The 19,197-nt window shown below is 44.8% G+C and overlaps 2 protein-coding genes across 2 annotated transcripts in view; one reads left to right on the top strand and one right to left on the bottom strand.

Annotated features, from left to right (window-relative positions):
• TLR2 (toll like receptor 2) overlaps positions 1-19,197 on the top strand; it is a 60,540-nt gene that overhangs the window by 37,588 nt on the left and 3,755 nt on the right. The window contains exon 2 of the transcript XR_012783441.1: positions 17,379-17,540. The gene's annotated coding sequence lies outside the window, so the exon portion shown is untranslated. The remainder of the gene's footprint in view (positions 1-17,378; positions 17,541-19,197) is intronic.
• RNF175 (ring finger protein 175) overlaps positions 1-19,197 on the bottom strand; it is a 44,487-nt gene that overhangs the window by 24,797 nt on the left and 493 nt on the right. Inside the window, 1 exon segment of the mRNA XM_075543672.1 lies at positions 1,475-1,629. Within this exon segment, the coding sequence (XP_075399787.1) occupies positions 1,475-1,629 (155 nt within the window).

The following is a 19,197-nucleotide window of genomic DNA, read 5'->3' as shown; positions in this document are numbered from 1 at the left end:
ACTGACTACAAGGTCAACAGTTTGAAACCATCGACTGTTCTGACAGAGAAAGGTGAGGCTTTCTATTGCTGTAAAGAGTTACAGTCGGTGAAACCCCTGGGCAGTTCTACCTTGTCCTGATCACTATGAGTCAGCATTGACTGATGGCAGTGAACTTGTTCTGTTTTCTTTTCTAGCACCTTCTCACCACTGCTTTCAAACGGCAGCTGGGCCTCCTTTAGCGTGTCCGTGGAGCCTGTGGGCTCAGACTACAACAGGATTCTGCTTTGTGCTGGCAGGCAACACTGATGGAGCATACGGACCGGGGCATCTGAGGCACATGAGCCACGGAGTGCAACGAGGCAAGTGTTCTTTTAGTGGAGAGCCTCTGCACCACGTGTGCCGAGGTGCACACCACCCTGAGTTTAGCCAGAGTAATGCACTGCATAGCGAGCTGTCATGTAGTGGGAGGGCAGGTAAAAGACTAGTACTCGGTCATAAAGCTTAGATAACTTCCAACATTTTGTAAGCAGAACAGCGAAGGCCACTTTTAAAAGCCCTGCAAAAGGTGCCCAAGACCCCAACTGCCCGACTGAAAGGGCTCCCCATCCTACTCCAGAGCGCTTCCCCTGCTGGGATTAAGGCAAATACCCGTCAGTCGCTACCATGGCACTTATGAATCTGATTAGTCTCCTCAGTGTTTTTCCTTCTTCTCCAATTGGAAAGGAAAGTTGATATTTACTTCTGATAGTTTTTTAAAGGGTAAAAACAAATAGCCGAATTACTACGAAAACACCACATAGGAGTTTATGATGCCTTCTCCCACAGAGATGGTGGGAGATAAAAATTGGACATTGTTTTATTACCATTTAACATTTTACCTAGTTTTTATGCATCTCATTTCAATTTGTCTGAAAGAGGATTCTGATCTTGTTTACCCAACAAAGAGATGAAGAACCAAATTTAAATCACATTTCTTGATTATGAAGCTCTCTGGGTGGACTTTCGAATGTTATGTGAACCCTTAACATCTTGGTCCTGGTAATTGAATCAACCATTAGCATATTAAAACCTGATTGCCATGAGAGTAAGAAGCTGTCTACCCTTTATGATTCTATCGATTTCAAGTGGCAATGCAACCTTCTAACTCTAGCTCGATTTGAAAATGTAAGCAGCCCAACTTAGAGAGGACCAAAGCAAATTGCTGAGCTAAATATAAACATGTACCAAGTGTTCTAAAACTTTAAAATAATAGTTTCACTTCTCTTTCCCTCTGCCTTCACGAGCACAGTATCTGAAACAATGAATTGTCCCAGGCACGTCTTAACCACCAGTCAGACTTGAACGTGAAGGAATGGGTGGTGGCAGAACTCTCATCCAAAGTATTGTGATGCTGACAGCGCCCCCCCTACCCCCCGGGAAACTGGACATGGGATCTACTTCTTAATCTTTAAAACAAAACGGGGCTGTGGAAGAGAATGCACGGGATACATACCGTGGCGTTCTCCCTGAACGGGGTTTTTGGGTGGCTCTGAAGAGGATGTAACTGGTGATGACTGAGAACATTGCCTTCAGAGAGAGAAACCGCCACCAGTACAGCTTTATAGTGAAAATACAAAGGCACACCTACATCTGCAAGAGGGCCGCCACCTGTCAGAGAAACGAACACAGAGACCTGCTCAATTACTGAGGGCCCACGGAGGCATCTGTGTACCTGAGGCGAGGGGTGGCGGTGGTGCGTGAAAGCCACCTGCAGCCTGGTGTCTGCAGCACGCACCTGGACGACTGCCGCCACCACACCGCTCCCGCACAGGCAGCGTGAAGGCGAGAACTGCCCAGTTACCTGACAGTTCAGAAATTCTCGTGCGTTCACAACCTTTCGTTCGGCTGCTACTAATGAAAGTGGACTCTGCTATCACGAGCGACGGGAGCCCGGTGTTGGCAGTGAAATGGGGACAGCAGGGCTTCAGGCGGCTCCACCTGTTGGCCGGAGCAGAACGGAAACCGTAGGGTTTCCGGAGGCTGAGTTTTCAGGAAGGCTGCCTTCTGAGACCCTCCCACTTCCACCCGTTTGGTCAGCAGCCTGCCGAGTGAGCCCCTGGTTCCCCATGTCTCTTGGTGCTGCCTGGAGGGGGGATCAACTGGGGTCACGGATGGGAAACCATCCCGTGAGAGTACACAGTGGGTGCCCAAGGAGGGATGGGGAGCAGAGTTTCAGAGCAGCTTCGGGCCTCTTCTGCCCGCTGCTCCCGAGCTCTCTGCTGCGTTAGTCCTCAAACCACCTCATCCTGACGGTCAAGTCTGCAGCCTTGCTTCCTGTCTTTGCTGGGGACGTTTCTAGGCAGGCCAAGGCCCTTGGTGAGCCCTGAACTTGACTTGAAGGAGCCTTCAACAAGTCTCTCAGGATGGCTGGCCAAATCTGACAGGGGAGGAAGTGGGGCAGACTGAGTTGAGGGCCTCCACAGGCTCCTGTAGCAGCGCTCCCACTTTTCAACACTGCGAATCCTCACCTCTGTGTGAGAGCAGGCAGGTTCCAACAGCCGCACTCACCTTTGGTCGCTTACGCTGTCTCACATTCAGACATTCATCCAGTGGGAGCTCTGGTGAGGCCGTGGCACGGGGGAGACCCTGGGTTGGTTGTTCAGGCACAGTCACCACACATCTGTCGGTGGAGACTTGCACGTCCTTATAATGCTAAGTCACACTCATATCACACTCAATTAGCGGAGGCTAATTAAAAATGGCTGCCGCAGTACACTGACGGGGAGCCGCCAGAGATCCGGCTGGCCTCCGAAGAGGATGTGGAATCAGGGGTTTTATTGCTGACATCAGATGGATCTTGGCCCAAGATTAAAGCCTGGCTCAGAGGGGATTTGGAATGAGGAGTATCATTGCTGACTTCAGGTGGACCTTGTCTGCAAGCAGACTATCATGTTCATTGACTATGCAAAGACACTCAACTATGTGGCTCATAACAAACTGTGGGCGACTTTCTAAAGAACGGGAAGCCCAGAACACTTTACTGAGCTCATGCAGAATCTCTACACAGAGGAAGTTGCTCAAACAGAACAAGGGTGTAGTTCAAAACCAGGAAAAAGTGCGACAGGGTAGTGTCATTTCATCACATTTATTCAATCTGTATGCTGAGCAAACAGTCTGAGAAGCTGGTCGAAAGGAAGACGACGCTAGGACCGGAGAGAGACTTGTTAACTCCCTGTAACACGCAGATGACACAACCTAGCTTGCTGAAAGCAAGAGGATTTGAGGATTGACTGATGAAAACCGAAGACTATCGCCTCCAGTAGGGAGTTCTCCTCAACCTCAAAAAACAGCAGCACATATATTCTCACAACTGGATCAGTAACCAACATCGTGTGAACTGGAGAAAAGACGAAGCACTGGAGCTCTCATTTTGCTCGGATCCACAGTAAACACTCACAGAGTTAATACCCAGCACTCTGGACATCAAACCATGTCTCACACTGAGCAAGCACACTACAAAGTTCTCAAAGTATTAAAAAGCAAAGATGTCACTTTGACGGCTGATGTGTGTGTGACCCAAGCCATGATATTTTTACATCTCATGTGTGTCCGAAAGCCGGACATTGAAGAAGGAAGACTGGAGAGGAATTGATGCCTTTGAATTGTGATGCAGATGATGGATATTAAATATTCCAGAGACTTCCAGAAGAACAAACAAATCTGTGATGGAAGCGGTCCAACTAGGAAGCTTCTTAGAATGGCGGATGGTCAAACTCTGCCTGATGGACATGTCCTGTGGAGGGACCAAGGCCTGGGGAAGGACACCAGATTTGGAAAAGCAACAGGAACATGGAAAATAAGAAGACCCTCAATGGGACGGGGTGACAGAGTGGCTGCAAGAATGGGAACAAGTGTGAGGCTGTGCAGGACAGCCCGGTTTCCTTTTGTTGTCCACAGGGGTGCTGTGCATCAGACCTGACTCACAAGTCCACGGCAGCTAACGACAGCATTCAACAACATTCACCGGAAAAGGGATCTAGGACGGGGCCAGGACAGAGGTTTCCTCTCATGCGGATTTCAGTTCCTTGTTATTGGCACCCTGCAGTACTCTGTTGAGAAGGATTCTGACACGGGGTCTTGGTTTAGTGGTGAAATGGATCACGCTGATTATGTCTGCTTGGGAGGAGCTGTTGGCACACACATATCATGAATTTGTGATCTGGAGTATTACACAAAGACAGATCCCCTTTGTTTCCTTTGTTCGTGATCAAAAGGAAGGCTTAGGGAGGGAGTCTGTGGCTGTATTTTCGGCTCCTATGTTAGATCTTGAAGCCCTGGTGGAGCAGTGGTTTGGGCTGTAATCCAAATGGTCGCAATTTGAAACCACTGGCAGCTCCGCAGGAGAAAGATGGGGCTTTCTACTCCTGTAAACATTTAGTCTCAGCCTCCACAAGGGGTCACTATGAGTGAGCACCGACTCGATGGCAGTGAGTTGGGTTGGTTGTACTAGGTCTTGGATGGAGCCCTGGTTGTGTAGTGGGTATATGCCCCGGACTCTTAACCACCAGGATGGCAGTTTGAAACCTTTGGCCACTCTTTGGGAGAGAGGTGAGGCTTTTTGCTTCCATAAAGAGTTCCCAACTCAGAAACCCGCAGGAGCCCATTCTACTCGCCCTGTCCTCCACGGTTGCTATGAGTTGGAATCAACTCAAGGGCAGTGAGGTAAGGTCTAAGGTCATAATGGTCTAGGGTCAATAACCAAAAATATTTGCCACGATGCTAATCTACAAATTAAAGAGGCAAGGCCACAGACATTTTTCTCTCCATATTTAAGACATTTCCTGGGCTTTCATTCTCCTATTGTGCCATCTTCATAAGCAACCTGATATAAAGTATCTTTAGATTTTACCTGGACCTTGCAGTTGTCATACATATGCATCTGAACATAAATACACGTGGAACAAACCTAAGGTAAATATCTGGAGAGTTCTAGAAAAAATACTTTGTTTCCCCCATTTTCTTTCTAAATTTAACCAATACTTCAAAAAAAATCAAACTCACTTCCTTCAAGTTGTTTCTGACTCTTAGGTTCGAGCATATCTGCCTGAGCGTTTCCAAGGCTGTGACTCTTTATGGGAGTAGAAAGCCCCATCTTTCTCCCAAGGGGCAGCTGGTGGTTTCGAACAGCTGGCCTTTTGGTTAGCAGCTCAACCAGTAACCCACTCTGCCACCAGGGTTCCTCTCAGGCAATGCCAGAGAAATTACCTGAATTAGATAGTTTCAAAAAATTTTTCCTTCTACTTTGTGTGGTCAAAGCTAGTTAGCACCTTACTTTATGAAGCAGATAGAAAGCTATGCGTAAATAGGAACACACAAATAAACACTTTACCTACGGAAGCAGAAAAGCTTTCATGAATGAGAACCAGGAACTACATACTAGGTTAGGTTACCAAGTCAGTTTAAGATAGCCCTAACATTAGTAACTGTGCTATTGATAATGAAGATGGTTTATCCTTTAGGAAAATCGCATGCTCAACTTGGTCATTATTTCTTCCTTTGGATCATAAAAATATTCAAAACTCAACTATTTATGATATTAAAGAAGGAAACAGCAATGAACTTCCCCTTGCAAAATCTGATTTAGCATTTGCATTTTTCACTTTTCTGTTTTACAGAGGTTGACTCATCTCCACGTTTCCTCCATAAAAATGGGGAAGTATTTTGGACAAAATGCTAAGAATCTGTTCCTTTTTGCTCGCAGCAAAACTATGGTACTCTTCTATTTTATACTTTAGACCATGGGCGCGGGACCTTTTCTCTGTCAAGGATTATTTGGATAGTTCTAGCATCATTCAAGGCCCACCCAAAATTATCAACTTCAAAGTCAGCCTGCCATGTTTGCTCAAGGAACCCTAGTGATGTAGTGGCTACACATTTGGCTACTCACTGCAAGGTCAGCAGTTCTAAACGAGGTTCTCCTTGGGAGAAAGCTGGGACTTTCTACTTCTGTAAAGAGTTATAGTCTCAGAAACTTACAGGGATAGTTCTGCCCTGCCCTATAGGGTCAAAATTAACTCCACGGCACGGAGATATTTGGTCAAACATTTAATGAGCCCATCCTTATTGCAAGGGCTGGAACTGCTTCTTTTTGGTGAGGTGTGTGATGTTCGCTAGTGATTTTGGGGGCTGAACATGTCCCGGAGAGCCCTGGTGTCATAATGGTCATGTGCTGGGCTGCTAACCTTGAGACCAGCTGTTCGAAACCACCAGCTGCTCCTCAGGAGAAAGATGAGGCGGTCTACTCCCGTCGTGGAGCATTGGGCTGCCATTCATGTGGTTGGCAGTTTACAACCACCAGCAGCTCTGAGGGAGAAAGACTGGGCTTTCTAGTCCCATAAACAGTTACAGTCTCAGAAACCCACAGGAGGTCACTATGAGTCAACGTTCACTCCATGGCAGTGTGTTTGGTTTTTCAGTCTGAAAGCTTTCAGTCTCTGAAACTCACAAGGGCAGTCCTCCCACCTGTCGGGTCACCAGGTGTTGGACTGACTGCTGTGAGTTCTGTTTTTTTTTTGGTTTGTTTTTAAATATGGCCTAAGGGCTGGACATATCCCACCCCTGCGCTTAGTGGTTCTCAGCCTTCCTCATGCCTCGGCCCTTTAATACAGTTCCTCATGATGTGGTGGCCCCCAACCATAAAATTATTTTTGTTGCTACCTCATACCCATCATTTTGCTACTGTGATGAATCAGGCGACCCCTGTGAAAGGGTCCTTGGACCCGCAAAGGGGTGGCGACCCACAGATTGAGAACCACTGGACTGTGAACCAAAGTTGGTAAGACTTAATGGATTTTCTCAGACTTAATGGATTTTCTCAGATCTGTGGAGTCACGGCACAGCCCATGGTGGTTTGGAACTACTTTGGGATGTAATTTTAGAAGACTGGTTTTCTCCCTGTGCCTGTGGCTGTGGAGATCACTTCTCCAAGACCTAGATTGAACGAGCAGGAGACCACAGTGCTCAGGGTAGAGGCTTCATCCTTTGAAAAAGGAGGCTTTGGAGATCAGACAATGAAATGGAATATAGCGTCGCTATATTGTACTATGGATGGAAATATTTTATTTCTTGCCCCTCTTGCACACAGCAGTGCCTCCTGAGCATGCAGGGGTCAGGTCGGAATGTTGCAGTACGAATTCAGGAACATCACGGAGAAGTCATTTGGGAACTGAGGGCCACATGACGTAGCAGTTTGAAAGATTCGGCATCACCTTTCATCTTTCAGAGTCACCGCCACATATGCAGTGGAAGAGTGGGGTGCTCAGAAATAAGCACACGCAACACGTGCGATCACGGCGCATACACGCAAAGGAGGAAGCCTGCCGCCTGCAGCCCATTCCTCAGGCCACAGGGGTCACCAACTGGGCATGTGCGAATCAAACACATCTGCATTATGTAGGAGGGCAGCTCCTGCATCTGGATCATATCACCCAGATCTCCCCACCCACACATCCCAGCAGGGAATTTCCTGACGAATTCGAAGCTGCCCCAAAGGTATCTTGCTGGCTCTTGTTGTCAGGTCCGCTATCATGAATCTGAAAAGATCTGCGAATCAAGTCCTCAAACAAAGATACCTTTCCATGGGTCCAGTTGTGCAGAATGATGAATAGACCATGAATAGGTGTTGATTTTTTTTAAAGAAAGAAGCCATGAGATATTCATTCCCTTTTCATGCAAACTCCTGACTAGTTGCAATTTCTTTTGTGAGTCTATGTACAAATGGGGGTGGGGATTTGGGGGAGGGTGGGAAGGTGGGAGGGGTGCAGGGGGTGAGTTCAGAGGTGAGCAAATATTTATAACACATAAATTATCCCAGAAAACACTGTTGCGATCAGCACCAAGACAGCGCAGGGAAGTGTGGATGTAAATCGAACCAGAAAAGAGTATGGAATCTTGACATATGGAGGAGGGCGCTAGGTCCATCCTGGATCTCCAAGTCAATCCAGACCATTGATTTTTAAATTCTTAAAGGGGAGTTTGCACTGCTATGCACACAAGTATGACGGAATTCGCACCTCGCCTCGCTTTGGAAGGGGTTGAGTCGCCATAATGCTCGAGGAGCACAGTCGAATGTTCTAGTATTTCAGAGCTATTAATAGGCGGGAAGTTTGATTGAAAACAGAGAAATACTTCAATCTGTGGTTGATTATTTGCCTGGGCATTCTGGCAAGTTGAGAGCGTGTCTGCAACCCCAATGGGTGTCTCTAGTTACCAGGCCTTCCCGTTGATGTGAGAAGTGGAGGACTCTGATCCACCACCCAGATATGAAAGGTGGGAGACACTAAAGATGTAGAAGACTGGTCCGCCACCCCCTGTCCCACTGCCTGCAGCTATGAGAGGTGGGAGACACTAAAGATGTGGGAGGGACTGTGGTGAATGACATTGTGTTTCTCATGTGACTCTGTTATAAACATTCGGAGGCGACTGAACTTTGAGGTTCTCACCAAGTCTGTGCTGTAGAGAGAGCCACCAGCTAGAAAAGAAAGAAAATCAAATACGTAGATGTGCGGTCCACCCACCCCACGCTGAAAAACGTGACGATTTGGAAACATTTAGTAGTCTCCTGAACAAAACAAGAATTTTCCGCATTTAATGTGCAAGTTTTCAGTATCACAGGAGCAGTTGATGTTATATTTTTCATTTGTCTTTTCTCGATACAAATTTCCCTTACACTTCTCTGATGTGTCTAGCTGCATAGAGGACAGGACAGACACACTAAACAATTCATCGCTTCGGAAAATGAGTTGCTAGGCGTCAGAATCGACGTGACAGCCGAGAGTTTAGGTGTTTTCTGGGTCAGAGATGGGACATATTTGGTAAAAGGCTGCACCGGAAAGTTTGAGACTTTTAGGATTTGTCACTCACCTCTGGAGGACATGTCCAATTAGGCATGAAATAATGCGGTGACTGAAAGGTAGTAGTTTTGTGTGATAAATCATAACTTTGGGGCACAAACAATATGTATAAGTGATGAGAATCTCCGTGCACCAAGCTGTCACATGTCATTGTGTGTGCAAGCCTGACTCCCAACTCCTCTAGCTTCCTCCCCTCGTGTATCTTTAGACTCGAATTCCGACTTGACTCCTACCACCTGCCTTCCATTTACTTAATTGTTCCATTCCAGTAAACTCGTATTGCCGGGTCCGAATTGGGGCGCCTACTCCCATGGGAAACAATGACATCAACAAGCCAGCCGGGCTTATGGGCGCTTTCTTTCGCCTTGACTTTACAAACTCCGCTTCTCTCTGACGACACGGAGAAGTCAGCGCCTTTTCCTCCACCCGCTTCAGTGAGGCGTTTTATTACATTTGTAATTCAGTTTGATTCGCTTCATAATATGCAGTCCTTCCTGGGGTTCCCCCAACTTTGAAATGGTTTTTTAAATTTGCATTGATCTAGGGTTCCTTTTTTGTCCCTTAAATTTCTATAGGTTTTGACAAATACAAATGTTACGTATCTGCAATGACAGTGTCATGCAGAATAGTTTTATGGCTCTGAAATCCCCCGTTTTCACCTATGTCTGTGTCCCGCCTCTCCCGTGATCGCTCTAGTTTTGCGTTTTCCAGACCGTCCTGTCATTGGAATGGTGGAACATGTCGCCTTTGTAGACTAGTTTCTTTCACTTGCGACACGAATATAGGGCCCCTCTGTGTCTGTTCTTGAAGGAGATTGCGGTTGCTCTTGGGGTTTGGGGTGTTTATGAATAAAGCTGCTATTCACAGTCACACGCAGACTTTGTGAGAATATAGGTTTCTTATCCTTTGGGTAAATACCTGGGACCATCACTACTGAATGATATGGTAAAACTACATCGAGCTTTGTAAGAGATGGTCAGCTTGTCTTCTAAAATGGCCGCATCATTTGGCTAATCAAAAGAAAGAGTAAACATATTAATGTTGGACAAAGCGAACTTCAGAATAAGTAATATCATCAGAGAAGAAGGTATTATCTAATGCTAACGAGATAAATTCTCCATGAAAAGATAACAGTAAATATGCACCTAACAATTGAGTCAAAATGCAGGAAGCAACAATTTGATACAGTTGCAGAGAGAAAGAGACATATCTATTTTTAGAGTTGGAGACTTAAACACCCCTCTTCCACTAATTGGTAGATAAAACAGGCAGAAAACCAGTAAAGATATGGCTGCCCTACACGGCACCATCGAACAACTTAATCTACCGGACATTGGAAGAATCCTTTATGCAACAGCCGTACAGCATTCTTAAACACAGATGGACCACGCACCAAGGCAAAGTGCATCCCGGGCTGTGAAACAGACTGACAACACATGTGAAGGAATTGCGAAGTATCTTTTCAGGTCATAATAGAGTTAAACTATAAATCAATAACAAAGATAAGTGGAAAATCCTACAAATATTTGAAAATTAAGCAATGTATTACTAAAAAGAACACTGATCAAAGAGGAAGCCTCAAAAAAGTTAAACATTTTGAAATAAATAAAAATTAAAAGCAATGTATCAAAATGTTTGCTTCGGGGAAGCTTAGGGACATTAAATACATGTGTTAGAAAAAGTGGGCACCTTAGGGAGCTAGAGAGAAAACGGCCAAAGACAGCAGAAGAAAGGACATCATAGAATGGAGAGCAGAAAGCAATGTCATTGAAAATATGAAAGGAATAAAGAAAACTCTAAAAAGATGAACAAATTTAACTGTGCCTTTGTAATGAAATTATAACCAAAGGAGGTTTCTTGTGGACCACTTGTACTCGAGTCTTGTTTTTGTATTCATTCTGACAATCGTTAGCTTTTAACTGGTGTATTAAACTATTTATCCTTAAAAATTATGGATAGCTTTCATTTAATATCTACTATATTTGTAATTATTTTCTATTCATTGCACTTATTTTTTAAATTCTCTTTTTGCCTCATTTCTGGTTTTAAAACGAGAGTTTATGATCGCATCTTCTCTCCATTCAAAGTATATAAATCCACCTTAAAGAATTTTTTATTGTGGTTTCCTTAGAATTTCCAGTTTACGTTTACAACTACCCTCAGTCCACTCTCAAAAATCACCACACCAGGTCTTGAGCAGAGAAAGTACCCAAGAGTATTTCCAACTGTCTCCCCCCATTCCTTGCAACATTGCTGTCACTCCTTTCACTCATCTGTGCTCTGTAATCACAATGATCATTTTGTCACAATGATCATTTTGTTATAATTGTTATTAATAACCATCTATTAAATAAATCCATATTAAGAAAAAGAAAATATTTTATTGAACCTTCATTTATTTCATTGCTGATGTTATTATGTCTTCCTTTCTTTATGTAGATCGGAATTTCTGAGCTGCTCTCAGCTAATGAATGTAGTTTAACTTATATTATTTAAATTTATTTACATTTATCTTAAACAGGCCTACCGTCAAGAATTTTTTTTATTGTTTACTTTTGAAAATTAATTTTACTGGATATAAAATCCAAGGTGTTTCCCTACCCCCCCCCCAACCTTCTAAGTATTTATCTCTAGTGAGAAGTCCTGTAAATTTCTTGGACTTGTTCTATGAAAAGCCAGTTGCTGTCAAGTAGATTTCAGCTCATGGTGACTCCATTTATGTCAGAGTAGAAATGGCATCCAGAGAGCATTCTCTTGTTGAGGTTTTGCAGGCAGATCACTAGCTACTTTGTTTCCGAGTGCTGCTGGATGAAGTCCGGCTGCTGACGGATTGGCTAGCAGTTAGGTAAATGAACTGTTTGTACCACTCAGGGGCTCTTTCTCTACAAGTACGGTGGTTTTCCCACTGTAACTTCTCATTGTTTTAGGATTTCTACAGGTTAAAGAGAAAATTATAGTCTTGACCCCAATTCTACTTTAAAAATATGGCTAGACCAGAGCATGTACACTGGTACAGATAAGAGCTGGAAGCACAGGAATCCAGGACAGATAAACCCCTCAGGACCAATATTGAGAGGAGCCATACCAGGAGGCCAGGAGGGTAAGGGGAAGGTGGGGGGAGAGAGGGGGAACTGATCACAATGATCTACATATAACCCTCTCTAAGGGGGATGGACAAGAGAAAAAGTGGGTGAAGGGAGACAGCGGTAGGTATGACATGAAAAATATATATATAAATTATTAAGGGGTCATGAGGGAGGGAAGGTGGGGGAGGGAGGCAAAATTGAGGAGCTGATACCAAAGGCTCAAGTAGAAAGACAATGTTTTGAAAATGATGATGGCAACAAATGTACAAATGTGCTCGACACAATGGATGGATATATGGACTATGAAAAGAGTTGTATGAGCCCCCAATAAAATGATTTTTTAAAAATTGCAGTCTTGAGTTGCAATATTGGAAGATCCTATGGGAAAAATATTGAACAGTGCAGGAAGCATCAAGAGGGAATGCGTTGTGCTCTGTGCATGCATCTTCAGGCCTGTCTCCTGGGGTCTGTGAAAATTGGGGTGGTACGCATGGAGAGGTCTATGCATCAGTGTGGATCCCTCCAGAGTGTGCCCTCAGCCCCAAGAGCACCTCTTGGCACTTGTGCATGTAGGCAAGTGACATAACCTGGGATGAACATGACATAGATGAGGGCCACTCTGACCAACATCTTGGTATCTATAGACTGCTTGCTCGTGCAAAGCCTCTGGCAGAGGCTCTTACGGCATGAGTCTTCCTCAATGTTGAGTGCACACCACACTGAATTCATCATCCTGACCACTATCCTTCCACCGGCTCTGCTGGACATGGCTCTGCTGGGGCAGCATGCTCCCCTCTCCGGGAGCCCCTCCCCATAGTTGCCAGTGTGTGGCTGGACATGACTCCCAGGATGGGGGTCTATGGATGCATTTTCACTTTGGGGATCTTTATTGAGATATCTTCAAGCTCACTGAATAAACTGTCTCGCCATCAATGGTTTTCAAAGGAGATCACCTGGAAACGTATATTAGCGCAACACTGCTGATCGCACAAGCAGAGCCAGCCCGTTCTCACAGAGCAATCTCACTGTGGCACGCTCACAGGAATTTGGTCATCGCAGCTCCCCGGAGTCCTAGCCTGGGCCTCAGTAGATCTGAGACCTCACTCTTCCTGGAAGGGCACCCTCCATTTCTGCGATGAAGCGCTTTTGATATCTAGCCTTTCCTGTCATTCTTTCTTAGGGTTTCTATATCTCCACTTACATTACTCATCGGTTGTATGCTTTTTTCTGTTAGGGCCCTTAGCATACTATCATAGTGCGTTAGGATTCCTGGTGTGATTTCCCAAAATCTCTGCCATATGCAGGTCTGGCTTTGATGCCTTCTTTGTCTCGCAGACTGTGCTTGCTCTCTGCCTGTCTCAGGCAGCAGGGACTGTGGTGACTGGACATGCTATTACTGTGGTTAGGCGTTGGTCAGTTGGGTCTGACACATAATGACCCTACCTGGCTGGGTGGACCTTTCTTCTTGAAGATCATTCTGGTCGGATTTATAAATGATTGCTTTTCGCCCTCCCCGGCTACAAGCAGGAGGGTGTTTCCCCCCTTGGTTCCTCACGGTGATAGATTCCTGGGATTCTGGGAGGTAAAACTACGGAAATGTGGGGCCTCCTAAAAGTACAGGCCTCAGAGTTCCTCACTTTTATACTAGTCTGTCCTCTGACTCCAGGAGCTTGTCCAAAGCTCTGCTTAAATGTTCCTACAAGTTCCTGACTCTGGCTACTCCTGCTCCTTGTTAGTGGATCCCAGATCTGACTTGCTAGCTTTGCCTGTCTCTCTAGATGTCAGGGTGGGGGTCTGCCCTGGGACCTCAATTCTCTAAGGCCCAAGAAAAGTCACTGGGCTCATGGTCATTCAGTTGGCTCAGGGTTTTCTTTTCTTTTTGTAATTTAATAAATCTTTTTATTGGGGCTCATACAACTCTTATTACAATCCACACATACCCTTATACATGCGTTGCCCTCGTCATTCTCAAAATTCGCCTTCCACTTGGGTTCCTGGAATCAGCTCGTTTTCCTTGGGAAAGGTGGGTGAAGGGAGACGCTGGGCAGTGTAAGTTAAGATAAAATAATAATTTATAAACTATTAAGGGTTTATGGGGGAGGGGGAGCAGGGAGGGAAGGGGAGGGAAAAAAAGGAAATCGGGGTTTCTTATAAGGGTGGGCAGGATGACTTTAACGCTCTTTACATGCTGAAAGAGAAGCAACTCCTCTTTACTCTTGAAATTTCCATAATTTTAAAGATCAGAAAGCAGAGGCTCCTTATGGTTAACCGAGTGGCTAAAGCAATCCCTTCCCCGTCGGTTCTAGCTCAGCTATGGTTGTTGTGTGATACTGTTGAAGAGCTTCCGATTCATAGCAACCCTGTGCCCAACTGAATCAAACACCACCCAGTCCGGAGCCGACCTCGCAATTGTCATGTTTGAGTCCATGGTTGCAGCCACTGTGTCAGCGCGCCTTCCTGATGGTCTTCTCTTTTCCACGGACCTTGTGGCTTTACCGAGCATGATGGCTTTTTCCAGGGGCTGGTCTTTACCGGTAACATGTCCAGCATATGTGAGATGACGTCTCACGTCTAAGCAGCATTCTGGCTGTACGTCTTCCAAGCCAGATATGTTTGTTCTTCTGCTGTCATGGTATTAGTCATAACCCCCCCCGCCCCCCCCACCAAACTCAGGGCCATTCTAACTGTTAGCAGCGCTATATAGGTTTCTGAGATGGTTGATCTCAAACAGCGCCCCCTTTCTCCCAAGGTGTTCGCACATTTCACAAATTAAGGTGGTGGGAGATGAGCTTCAGGGAAAAAAATAGAAAGGTAGAATACATGGATTGTGCCAAGGTGGGATAAATAGATTTACTGTTTTAAAAAACAAGCAAACAAACAAACACACCAAAATCTCCTAATGGAGATGCTGTATGACAGACCGAGTATTCATTCATTTCAGTGTTCAACCACCACCCCCCCAAAAAAAAAACAACAACCCTCCAATTTTTTCATTAGCAAATTGTTTTTACAGTGTGTGGCTATATGTTCTATATATAAGTAATATCTCTTGAATTCATTCACCATCAACCCATGCTACTAAATATTTACTATGCACCATTTTTTTTGTGCTGGAAATTCTCACAGGTATGTGTTTCTGTCTCTCAACATCTCTGCAAGATAGGATCCTATCTTAGTAGTTCGATTTTTCATCTAAGGAAAACATGGTTCAGAGATATCTTAATAGCTTGCCTATGATAGGAGAGCAATTAGCTATGATGTTGGATTCTAACCTCCTCTCTCTGCACCCAATTAGTTATATGACCTTGTCCAAGACATGTAATCTCTTTGAACTTGTGAAATCGGGAGAAAAGAATTCCCTCGTAGAGAAACTAGGATAATGTGCAAAAACACTTAGCACAGCGACAACAATAATAATTCCTATTCTTTTTGATCATTGTATTGATGGGCGCTATACTACTGAATCATGGAAATAAACTATGCTATATAACTACGAATCTTATAAACCTGTTGAAAGCCCTGAGTATCTCTGGTAGCTCCCACATAAACACAGTTGCCAAGGGAAAAAAATTTAAATGCTAGGTGTTCTGTGTATGATAAGGTGACTTAGGTGAGGATTTAAGAAAAGATCTATTAAAGGCATCAAATTGAGTAATGCATTAGGTCTAGTCTTTAAAAAATTATATAGTTTATGTGACATGTAACAAGAAAGCTGGAAACTGGTATTAGAATAAAGTACTGGTGTCCTGGGCACCGTTTCCAGCTCACATTGTTGCAGACATCCCCGAGAGAGCCCGAAGGAGCTGCTTTCTGATGCCCTGGAAGTGAAGTCCCAAGAAGTGACCAGATTGTAAAACATTGGGCAAAAGCAAGAGGTTCTGTGTGGAAAACTCCAGCTCCTCTATGGTCTTGGGTCATAGAGATAGACAGGAGAAAGGGCTACTCAACCTGCCCCTCTGGGAGAATGCCAATAACAGCTGCCCCGAGGGGCAAAGACATATTAGAAAATATGCTAGAAATATTAGAAAATATTCAGAGGCCTCTGAAATGAACTAACCCAGAAGAGTCCCAATGAGACTCATGTCAAACACAAATGTGTCCTTAAACACCATGGTGCATCATCTTCTAGGTTCCTGGATTTATCACGATGGCAGACAGGGTCATCGTGAAAGAGTTCAGCAATCACAGGCACCTGGTCAGCTTCCAAGTGATCCTGAGAATCACAGAGGCCCTCTGAGTCCCCTACAATATGGGAGCTGTGCAATAATGAACCTCCAAGGCCAGCAGCTTGAAACCACCAGCTGCTCTGTCGGAGAAAGATAAGGCTTTCTACTCCATGCCATAGTTTATTGGGCAGGGGGTGTGGAATTGGGGAGCGCTCAGTGGCGGCAGAAGAAGGGGAGGGAGCATTTTGACTATGGAAGTGTATATTATACCAAGAAAAACTACTAAAAAAATAAAGAAACCAAACTCAGTCTCTGGTTACCATGGAGGAAGAGTTTTTCCTCAGGGGGCATTGAGCTCATTTTAATGGTGCGGAACAATGTGGAGAGGGATGGTAATAATGGGTGTACAACACGAAGGGTCTCATCAATGGCACTGAATTATACATGTACAAGGTGTTGAATTGGTGAACATTTTGTTGTGCATCTTTTTTGCCAAAAGTGAATAGAAAAAATTACACAAATAACAATGAGAACAGAGAAAAAATTGATTGTGGTAAAGATTGTACAATTCTTCTTGATATGGTTGAACCATTAAATTGTATGATGTATGGATAAAGTGCCAATAAAATTATTTTTTAAAAAAGAGTTAGTCCTACAGGGACAGTTCTACTCTGTCTTATAGGGTGTCTGTGAGTCCGCATTGCTCAGCGGTGGTGAGAGGAGCAATTAGAAGTAGGATATGTAGTGGGTCGAGTGAAGAGGCGATCAAAAGTAACAACCCTAGTGAGGCAACCCAGGAGCACAGCTTTTTCAGTGAAAGAGGTGACAACCAATAGAATTGTTTTTAACAAAATCAAATAAAACATAACCCCCTTTTCTAAAGAAAAAGTCCCGTGGATCAGGTAGATGAGTCGAAATAACCTGTCAGGTCCAAGGATGTCAGGTACAGAGCTGCCCACTTGGGTCGGGTGTAGCACGAACGAGCAAGGGTCAGAACCTACAATGGCAACGAGTCTTAAGTCTTAAGTAGGGGTGTTGACATGTGGGAAGGCCTATCTCTGGTGAGGGTGAGCAATGTGTGACCCCTCATTTACTCAGGGTAGAGACACATGTCCACACATGGCAACATCATCAATAAAAGACAAGGAAAGATTCTTTTTGGCCACCTGGAAGACAATGAAATTAAAATGATGTTAGAGAGATGGGTGTCATGCAGATCACCTGCTTCATGGGATAATGCCCTTCTTTTCCAGGGAAGAGAACTTCTCATGCAAAGCCCCATACCTGCATTACCAGGGATACCTGCATTACCATGGAAACGGAATATGTCCAACTGTTGCCAGTTATCAGTTATACAGAAAGAATGGAGCAGGGTTAAGAACTGATTCTTAAGAATCCAGTTCCTTCTTATTCAGGTAAGAGTCATTCTATCTCAGATATCTCCATTTTGCAGACAAGGGATTGTCTTTGTGACATGTTGAAGGAACTTCTCTTCATTTGGAGAGCAATTAGTGAGGATTAGTTTTAGTTTCCTTCATTTGAGTCATCCACGTTCAATATCACTCACTCATTCACACCCATTGAGCTGATTTCAGCTCATAGCAGCCCTACAGGGAGGGCAGGGGAGAGCTGCCCTTGTGGGGTTCCAAGATGGTAGCCCTTTAGGGCAGTAGAAACCTTGTCTTTCGTCTGCGAAGCAGCTGGTGGTTTCTAAAAGCGGACCTTGTGGTTAGCAGCCCACGTGTAACTCACTACACCCTGGACTCCTGCAAGTTCAGGAGAGATGGCGCATGTTTCCATGGGTAAAACAATGGTGCACTGGTAGAACATCAGTAGAGTTCAAATAAAACATAAACCCCTTTTCTAAAGACAATGTCCAAGACAGGCTAAAGGTAAAAGTTACACAGAACTCATAAAGTTCCTTTAGACCAGCGGTTCTCTACCTGTGGCACAGGGTCACCACATGAGGAACTCTATGAAAAGGTCACGGCATTAGGAAGGTCGAGAACCACTGCTTTAGACTCTGTGGTATATTGGAGGTCATTTTTATGCTGGGTCAAAAATTAAATTTTGTTTTAAGTCAATAATATATCACACATTACAAGCAATCCTGTTATTCGATGCCCAGCCTAAGACCCAGGACCACAGACGACTGTAGGTTCAGGACCTTCACCCTTTTAGGCCATGATTAAGGCTAAGCCAGCAGTCTCCAAATGTGGGCCCAGATCCAGCAGCATCAGCTCCATCTGGGAAAGGATCCTGGGAAATGGCTGGACTTGAAAATTGGAGGGACTTACCTCAGGCCGGTTGAATCCGAAACCATAATGTGTGAGATGTTGCTGGTTTAAAACAGTATTTTACTTTCAGTCAATATACAAATGATTGCCAATAGAGCCTAAGGGAAATTTTTGGAATCCTGTGTAGCTTACATTTCCATGATCACTGGGGATCTGGCTTAACAAGGGGATCTGGGCTACTAATGGCAAGGTTGGCTGTTTGAAACCACCAGCAGCTCTGTGGGGGAAAGATGGGATTTTCTACTCCTGGAAAGAGTTACAGTCTTGGTTACTCACACGGGCAGTTCTACTCCTGGTCTATAGGGTCACAATGAGTCAGCTGTGAGTTTAGACTCAGCGGTTCTCAACCTGTGGGTCGCGACCCCTTTGGGGGTCGAACGACCCTTTCACAGAGGTCGCCCGATTCATAACAGTAGCAAAATGACAGTGATGAAGTAGCAACGAAAATCATTTTATGGTTGGGGGTGTCACCACTACACGAGGAACTGTATGAAAGGGTCGCGACATTAGGAAGGTTGAGAACCACTGGTTTAGTGTGAATCCCTTTTTGTGGGCTGTTGACCCAAATTGCTCATGCACAAAAGACACATGGGTTTACTGAACCCCGGGCTTCTTAACCTTGGCAATAATATGAACATTTTTGGCTGCTAACTGCCGGTTGTGGGGGGCCGGCTGCCTTAGGCACTGTAGGGGATGTTTTTATGGCATTGTTGGTCTCTAGTCGCTGGGTTCCAGTAGCACCATACTCCTTCGCCTGACGGAGACTTGTCTGCAG

This window comes from Tenrec ecaudatus, chromosome 3, assembly GCF_050624435.1.
Source record: "Tenrec ecaudatus isolate mTenEca1 chromosome 3, mTenEca1.hap1, whole genome shotgun sequence".
NCBI lineage: Eukaryota > Metazoa > Chordata > Mammalia > Afrosoricida > Tenrecidae > Tenrec > Tenrec ecaudatus.
The sequence above is the reverse complement of the archived record's forward strand: the minus strand, read 5'-3'. Positions and strand labels throughout refer to the sequence as shown.